Source organism: Moschus berezovskii, chromosome 21 (genome assembly GCF_049115385.1).
Source record: "Moschus berezovskii isolate FMDL1 chromosome 21, NW_MosBer_1.0, whole genome shotgun sequence".
Lineage (NCBI taxonomy): Eukaryota > Metazoa > Chordata > Mammalia > Artiodactyla > Moschidae > Moschus > Moschus berezovskii.
In genome coordinates this window covers 44384665-44394145 of record NC_142480.1, presented here as the reverse complement: position 1 = coordinate 44394145, position 9481 = coordinate 44384665, and the positions used below count along the sequence as shown (strand labels likewise).

General features: G+C 44.6%; 1 protein-coding gene across 1 annotated transcript; it reads left to right on the top strand.

Annotated features, from left to right (window-relative positions):
* Window positions 1-2689: 2689 nt before the first annotated feature.
* ANKRD34C (ankyrin repeat domain 34C) lies at window positions 2690-4297 on the top strand. Its single transcript, XM_055417553.2, has one exon. It carries the CDS (start codon window positions 2690-2692, stop codon window positions 4295-4297), a length of 1608 nt encoding a protein of 535 aa, XP_055273528.2.
* The last annotated feature ends 5184 nt before the right edge of the window (window positions 4298-9481 follow it).

Genomic DNA, 9481 nt, shown 5'->3' with positions numbered 1-9481 from the left:
CTTAGGGCAACTAAACCCTGGCCACTACAACTACTGAGCCTGTGCTCCCCAAGAGAAGCCACTGCAATGAGAAGTCCTCCCCACAACTAGGGAAAGCCTGCACAGTAAGGAAGACCCAGCACGGTCAAAAAGTAAATAAATCAACAAACAAATAGAACTGGTAGGAGACTGAAGAGAGAAGCATAGAGTTGAAGAGACAGAAACAGAGACTTCTTGTGGATGCACTTAACATATGGTATCTTTAGATGGCAGTGATTTTACAGAAAAATCTCATAGGAACACATAGACACAACTGCAACAAGATCAGACTGAGATGGAGTTGTTAGAACAGAGCATTTGGAAGAAGCAGAAAATGATCTGAAGCAGAAAGATACATCATAGACTGTAAATCAAAGTTACTTCTGAGGGGAAAGAGGCGCTTTGAAGAGGGTTGGGAGGGGACATAAAGGGTACCTCTTCTTCTTTATATACTTAAGTATGAATTGGGCTTTTTTTCCGAAAAAAGAAACAACTATCATGTATTGAATGTTTTAAAGGGCTATATATCCATCTCTAAACTTGAGCCAAGAAAAGCTGACTTCCTACTTAATTTTTGTGTGCATGTGTTCTCTGCTGCTGCTGCTACTAAGTCGCTTCAGTCGTGTCCAACTCTGTGCGACCCCATAGATGGCAGCCCACCAGGCTCCCCCGTCCCTGGGATTCTCCAGGCAAGAACACTGGAGTGGGTTGCCATTTCCTTCTCCAATGCATGAGAGGGAAAAGTGAAAGTGAAGTCGCTCAGTCGTGTCCGACTCTTCACGACCCCATGGACTGCAGCCTACTAGGCTCCTCCACCCATGGGGTTTTCCAGGCAAGAGTACTGGAGTGGGGTGCCATTGCCTTCTCCGCATGTGTTCTCAATCATGTCCAATTCTTTGCGACCTTAGCTGCTGCTAAGTCGCTTCAGCCGTGTCCGACTCTTTGTGACCCTATAAACTTTAGCCCTCCAGGCTCCTCTGTCCATGGGATTTCCCAGGCAAGAATGCTGGAGTGGGTTGCCATTTCTTTCTCCAGGAGATCTTTCTGACCCAGAGATCGAACCCATGGCTCCTGCTATGTCTGTTGCATGGCAGGCAGATTCTTTACCGCTGAGCCACTGGGGAAGCCCTCTTATACAACAGAGGGATGGAAATTGATCAATCATTGCTCAGAGGAGTGAGGCAAGAAGAAGTATGGTGTGCATCAGAGGAGGAGGAAAGCTCAGGCATTGTAACACTTGCTCAGCTCAGCCCAAAGGACGAAAAGTCCACCTGGAGGGGTCATGTGGGCAGAGTGCAGCCAGTGAGAGGTCCAGGGCTGGCAGGCATCAATTCTGGGAGACCGTGTCTCCTTATTCCTGAAAGACCTCTTGATCAACATCCACTTTGGAGGCTCTAAATCCAGGGATTAGGTAATCGATACGAGGAAAACCAATGCAGGAAACCCAGGTTCGACAAACTTCAATGGGGGAAGCTCTGGTATGAGCTTTATTTCCTAACATTGGTGAGCAAAGATGCAATCCCCTGTCCAGGTTCTGCCTCAGGTCTATTCAACCAGAGGGGAGGGTGTGGCAGTGAATCAATCCAGCGGGTCTGGGAGTCTGATCGTCAAGGATGAGCACTCTGACATCTGCTGGAGAAGTGGGAAATACAGCCTGGAAAGGGATGGCTGGACTGTTCTTGTTTTTATAATCTTTTCCCCCTGTGATGACTGTGATACATGTTTGGTTTAGGAAGTACAACAGAAAGAAGAACATGAAAACTATTCACAATCCCATCTCCACTGTAGTGCATTTTATTCTGGTCTTTTGGATACACACCCAGAGCAACAGTGCATTAAATCATTATTGACGAGGTAACCGACGAAGTGTAAGACACTGCTAAAGGCTGAGGCTACGGCAGTGAACAAGATAGACCCAAACCTTTCCTTCTGGCAACTTAAACCTTAGTGATGCCAACAGACAAAAAACAAAGGTTCTTAAACTGCAGTGTGATAAACATGTGCAGTCAATGCAGTAAGAGCATGCATGTTTTCTTGCTTTATCTCTCCTAGACATTATGCCAGTTACTTTGCATGTGGTTACTTGTTTAATTAATCTATACAGTATCTCATTTAATCTTCACAATGACTTTATGGGGTAGCCTGCTACTATCACTATCCCCACCCCTGCCAGGTTACAGTTGAAGAAGCAAATTCAGAAAAGTTAAATAACCAAGCAAGAGATTTCCAGTGGCTAAGACTCCGAGCTCCCAATGCAGGGGATCTGGGTTTGATCCCTGATTGGGGAACTAAAATCCCACATGCAGCAACTAAAGATCCCATGTGCTGCAACCAAGATGCAGCATAGCTAATAAATAAACAAAACAAAACCAAGCAAGGTGGCATCACTTGGGATCAGGCTGGGACATGATTGTATACAGACTCTGTAACAGCTGCGCTGCTCAGATCGGCTACAGAACGTGTGCATGTGTGCTCAGCTGTGTCTGACTCTTTGTGACCCCATGGACTGTAGCCCACCAGGCTTCTCTGTCTGTGGGATTTTCCAGGCAAGGATCCGGGAGTGGGCTTCACTTCCTTCTCTAAAGCTATAGAATATATGACACTTTTCTCTCTTCTTCCCTTGCTAGGTCTGACCGCTGCTGTCGCTCAGATACCCTAAGCTGTAGCCAGGATGATGGATGATGACACGGAACTGAGGACAGATGGAAACTCACTTTTAAAGGCTGTGTGGCTTGGGAGGCTCAGGCTGACAAGGCTTCTCCTGGAAGGGGGCGCATACATCAATGAAAGCAATGACAAGGGGGAGACGGCTCTTATGGTGGCATGCATCACCAAGCATGTGGACCAGCAGAGCATCAGCAAGTCCAAGATGGTCAAGTACCTGCTGGATAACAGGGCAGACCCCAACATCCAGGATAAGTCTGGCAAGACTGCCCTCATCCATGCCTGCATCCGAAGAGCTGGGGGGGACGTGGTCTCCTTGCTGCTGGAGAATGGAGCAGACCCCAGCCTTGAGGACCGCACTGGGGCTTCAGCTCTGGTTTATGCCATAAACGCAGATGACAAGGATGCATTGAGACATCTTCTGGATGCCTGCAAGGCCAAAGGCAAGGAGGTGATTATCATAACAACAGACAAGTCGTCTTCGGGCACCAAAACCACCAAACAGTATCTGAATGTCCCCCCTTCACCCAAAGAGGAAGACAGACAGTCGCCTCCCCCGTGTGCTTCTCCATCTGAGGTTGAACTGAAGGCTCCAGGCTTGGGCTCTCCACCCAGGGAGAAGGAAGATAACTTCTTTAGCCTCCAGTCAGGGCATCCAAGTAGTTGCAACACTGCCAAGGCTATTAATGAACCCGGGTCACCTGCTCGAAAAGTTGGGAATCTCAAAAGGGCCCGCCTGCCTCAGCTGAAGAGGCTCCAGTCTGAGCCGTGGGGCCTTACTGCACCCTCCGTGTTGGCCGCTTCCTGCGTGCGTCAGGACGACACCCCCAGCGTGGGCATGGACGGCGAGGTCAAGAGCATCGGTGATGTGTCCTTCCCCAGAAGGGGCCCCCTCTCCAGAACCAGCAGCATTGATGGCAAAGATGCCAGCCTCGTCCACACGGTCACGGAAGAGGTTGTGAAGATCCCAGTCTCTTCGGCACCAGCCTCGTGGAAGGCAGCCTACGAGAAGACTCAGGCTCCCCACCCACGTCTGGCCAGAAGAGGCACTCTCCCTATCGACCAAGAGAAGGTGGGCATCTGCCCAGCCGGTCTCTCTGCTCTCAAAGACACCATGACCCTCAAACGGCTGGAGAATGACCTCTATGATTTAGAGTTACAGCCTGGGGCCGACCTGCCTAACCCCATTTCCCTAGAATCAGGCAAAGGACCACTGGATCGCAAGAAGCTCAACAGCTCCCACCTGTCTCTCTTCCAAGGCTCCAGGGAGTCCCTGGACGCTGTGTCCAGTACGTCACCCAACTCAGCCCGCCGCAGGCCACCCCATCTTCTAGAAAGACGAGGTTCTGGAACCTTGCTGCTGGACCGAATTTCTCAGACCAGGCCCGGCTTCCTCCCACCTTTAAATGTAAATCTGAACCCACCTATCCCAGATATTAGAGTGAGCAGCAAACCTTCCTCTCCACTTGCTAGTGGCTTAAAATCCATGGTTCCTGTCGCTCCAAGCTCACCAAAGAGAGTTGACTTGAGAAGTAAAAAGAAACTCCTCCGGAGGCATTCTATGCAGGTTGAACAGATGAAGCAGCTGTCTGACTTTGAGGAAATCATGACCTAGACTAAGCTTTTAGGGAGGTTTTTTTTTTTTTTAATCTATGTAGGTTATGAATAGTACTGTAATCTAGACCAACATAACCATGCAGGCTCTCTGTATCCTGATCATTCCTTAATGCTGGTGTGTGGCTGCTTCAAAAGAGATGGAAACAGACTGCTGCTTCCCTTCTGAAAGGACATCTGGGGTTTTATAGGGCTCCTTGGAAAGAGCTCAGGATAACTGGGTTTTAGAGTTGAAATTTCAAAAACAAAAAAAAAAATCTCCCAAAGAAGAAAACCTTTGGAATTTCAAAGTTGCACAGCAGGTACCTTGATCTGAGCTGCTGACACCTGTTATTTTATATCATACAAACAAGAATTTAAATCACAAGGTGGTATTTGGAGTATGTCATGTGTCATAAATCTTAAAGTGCCTAAGAGAAAAACGACATGTGTTAGAATGTGCAGCGGCTCAACACCAATCCCCAGGCTATGAAATTTGGGGATGCGTGTTACATCCAGGGAAACAGAAGTGGCATTCTCCCATTAGGGAGGTTCTGGCATCCGCTTCCTACCTTGAACCATGTCAGGGGGCACTGGCTGGTATAGCACAATGGAGCTCTTCCAGAACTTCAGCAACAGATTTTATCCACTAATTTGGGTGTCCTTTGGGCTTCTCAAGTGTTTCGGAGGGTAAAGAATCCGCCTGCAATGCAGTAGACTTGGGTTCAATCCCTGGGTCAGAAAGATCCCCTGGAGAAGGAAATGGCAACCCACTCCAGTATTCTAGCCTGGAGAATCCCAGGGACAGAGGAGCTTGGCGGGCTACAGTCTATGGGGTCGCAAAGAGTCAGATGCAACAGAGTGACAAAGACTTTTGGGTTCCCAAATATCATATCTACGTGTCCCCCAAATTCTGTCATGTAATAGTAGCTGGTGTCTCAAAGATGAATCGTGTCCAGAAGTGAAACTCACATTGACCTCCTGATCTGACTCAGGTTCTGTGTTGAAATCTCATGGAAAAAAAAAATCAGGGCTATTAGCTACTTTGGAGCTGAATATTATACAACTCATAGAATAGACCCATAAGAAGTATCTCCTTATTATTCTTTTTAAAAAAAAAACTGGGTGCGATCTTGCCAAACTAGAATAATGCGTGATGCTGAGAGACACATATATTACAAGGTAGAGTGATGGATGGTTCTCAGGTCAGAGGCGGGGGCAGGGGGGACAGTTGGAGCTTGAAAATTTTAAGGGATGCACACTGTCATTTCCCCTTCACTTTTCTGGGAAATTCAAGAACATCTGGTTTCTTCTCTGCCTGAATTTTCTATGTGATGGGAGATTTGTAGAAATAACCTGTACAACCTTTTAAAGCCACTCTGTTTGAACCCAAGAAGGGAAACAGACATTTATCACTTTTGTTGTCATGTAGCCACCTTTGAGATGAAGCTATTTCTGGTTATTTCCCATGTATTTTCTCTTTCATGCTGCTTAGATAGGTTTGCTCTATGGTTAAAAAAAAATTCAGTAGTCCCTTGGAGGTAGCATCACATCCTAGAAAGAGGAAAGAATTTGAGATTTGGGTTTGTGTCTCTGTTTCATCATTTACCAGCTGCAAGACTCCAAGGAAGTAGCTTTACTTCTCCAAGCCTCCACTCCCTCATCTGTAAAATGGGGTTAGTAATGCCTCACCTGGCAAGTTTGTGGTGAGAATTAAATGAGATAATATATGAAAGTGCCTGTAACTGTGCCTAGCACAGGGAGGAGTAATTGGATAAGATGAAGCTGATTTTTTAAAATGTTGTATAGTACTTTATTATGAAGTTAAACCTACACCACTATGTGATCTAGTAACTCCACTCTAAGCATTTTCCCAAAAGAAATAAAAATTCAAGTTCATACAGAGACTTTTATACATATGCTCATAGAAGCTTTTACTAAATAGTTAAAAAAAAAAGAGAGAGAGAGACAACCCAAATGTCCATCAACAGGAGACTATTTCTACATAGGTGGATAAATCTCTAAAACATTATGCTGAATTAAGGAGCCAGACACAAAAGAGTACAAACCAAAGGATTCCATTTATATAAAGTCCCAGAACAAACAAAACTAATTTGTGGTGGAAAAAAAAATCAGAAAGTAGCCACCTTTCTGACTGGGACTGAATGGGAAGGCACACAAGGAGACTTTCTGAGATGGTGAAAAAGTGTTATATCTCATACTCGGTGGTACATAGGTGAAATTCCATTGATCTGATTATATTTCAGTTTTTACAAAGTTTAAATGTTGTGATATAAAACCCCAAATTAACTTGTATAACAATGAAAATAAGAGGTAGCTGATTTTAAATACTCCTTCAGACCTCTGAAGTCTCAAAATCTCAAATAATACCGAATACCCTACGCAAAGTGAAGCAGACTCTAGCTGAAATACTCAAAGACCCCTTGAGATTCTCATGGATTCTATAAATACTGAGCCCCAAACTCATTTGTAAAGTGAAAGAAGCTATGCAGATCAGACCATTTCTATAAGGATATTCTCTAGAAATGTATCTGAATATCCCAATCAAAAGTGCTAATGATGGTTATAAACTCCAAGTATTTGTTTTTCAGTAATTCCATTAGGGCAGGCACATACCCAGACTTGGCACTGTTGACCTTTTGGACTGGGTAATTCTTTTCTGTGGGAGACTGTGTGTGTACTGTGTTGCTGAGCAGCATTCCTGGCCTCTACCCACTAGATAACAGCAACTCCCCCCATATTGTGACAACCAACAGTGCTTTCAGACATGGCTAGACATCTCCTGGAGGCAATACTGCCTCAGTTGATCACCACTGCTCTAGGAGAACGATTGTGTACATGGTAGAAGTATGTCAAGAACAACCGAACTGCACAGAGGTGAGGGGCTGGCTGGCTGGTGAGGCTGTCCCACTAACTTAAAGGCAGTTCACACTGTAATTCAGGGAGGTGACTAACATACAATGTGGGCCTGTAGGATTCTTGACATGAGTGCCAATGGCCTCTTGTACTTTGCAGTGAGGAAAGAAAATGAGAAGCATTGCACATAGGCTAGTGAAATCCAGGGCTCACGAACTTGGTTGAATGTGGACATCCCATAGGCTTCTCAGGACCATTTAGATAGGAATGTTGTTGTTGTTTAGTCGCTAAGTTGTATCCGACTCTTTGAGATCCCATGGAATGTAGTCTGCCAGGCTCCTCTATCCATGGGATTTTCCAGGCAAGAATACTGGAGTAGGTAGCCATTTCCTTCTCTAGAGAATCCTCCCAACCCAGGGATTGAACCTGCGTCTCCTGCTTTGGCAGGCAGATTCTTTTACCTCTGAGCCACCTGGGAAATCCTCAGATGAGAATAGTTCTTACCAAGTGGACATGATTACAGGCAAAGCAACACCACTCTGATACATTAAAGAGAGAACTAGACAGACAACCATTGATCTTAGCAGCTCATTAAAGATACACACACACACACACACACACACACAACACTTTAAGTACTTTTCTAGCAGTTGTTAGTGTCAGTTAAAAGTAACCTCTGCTAGTAATATCTAACTGTGGGCATAGTGAGACTGCATAAACGAATTTTTCTAAACCTTTAGCTAAGACTTGAAAGCCTAATTTATCCTAAATAGTGACTGTGGCACATTCATAGCAATCAGCTTAGGCAAAACACCGCCCACAATGAGTTGCCCATTCGGAACAGCCTGTCCATTGCACAGGTGGGTAAGAGCAGGTATGCTCATGCCACCTACTGCCTGCATCCATCAGTCGGGACTTTCCCATTAGCCTTTCTGTAGACAGTCATTACAATAGTACTGTTTATCACCATCTGATGACGCGGTAGTTGAATTAGACTGTTCCAAACTAGTACAACCACTGCAATACTTGATTATGGTTAATGCATAAATGGGCAATTTTCTTTGTGTTAACAAACCTCACAGGAATGCTTTTTAAAAGCATATTTAGATTCAAACATGCTTTCTAGATCAGAGATTTGGGGGAACCTAGATCACTACAGAAGTTAGTTGCAACCTGTAGTTTCAATAACTCGCCTATATAAGACTCTCTGAAATGTTTATCAAAATATATCATAGAATGTGAGTCTAAAGTCTCACGTCTGGGATGTGCATTCAATTTCTAAACATTCCAAAGCATTTGTTCGTTTGTTTAAGTCCATCGTCCATTTTCTAGAATTTCATCAAGTAAATGCAGGTGTTGTCTGAACTTCTTCTTTGATGTGTCTTGGTAGTTCAGATGTACTATTCTGAACTGGTTCTGTACAATGTCCTATCCTAGTCTCAAGCTGACTATGTGCTCAAGGATGTACCAAAATCCATGTAACGGAACTATTTAGATACTTCTGATATGTCAATAAAAGATAAATTGCAATCCTTCAGTAGCGTTTCTCATTTTTCTTAGTGAGATCTCAATCATGAATATTACCTTTTCTTTAAGATGGGCTTGACATGACTGCCTGGTAACACTGAACTGAGCAAACACTGTTTTATGTACGCATGATTTAAAAAATTATTTTTTTAAAATTTTTTTGATGTGGGCCATTTTCAAAGTCTTTATTGAATATGTTACAATGTTGCTTCTGCTGTTTATGTTCTGGTTTTTGGTGGGCGTGTGGGATCTTAGCTCCCTGACCAGGGATCAAACCAGCCACCCCTGCATTGGAAGATGAAGTCCTAACCACTGAACTTCCAGGAAAGTCCCCCCAAATTAATTTTTAATTACACAACGATTATAATTTCTATTCTGGTTACAAAAAAGGCTAAGAATGAGAAGGCATGGCCTCGAGGGGAGTGAGTTCCTTTACGATGCCTCTGCTGCTTGGCTCCCCCCCAGGGATGGCACCTGCCATCTGCTACTGGCAGGGACTTAAAGGTTCCTGGACAGTCCTCCTTGGGCCGGATTTCTAATCCTGATGATCATTAACAGAAGCTGATTTCTCCTAGCTGTTACTAGGGCAGTAAGGTAGGTAGGTAGTAGGTAGAAAGTATCAAATGAACCAACTGGATGGTCTCTCTTATTTCCTATACTCCAGCATTCCACGATTCAGATTTCATCCAGACTTCCCGATTCCCTGGAGAGTTCCAAACCTTACCCCGAGGTTCTTCCCTAGATGGTTGAAATAAATTCTATTGTTTCATGCCCATCTCAGCCTAAACCTATGTTATGACAA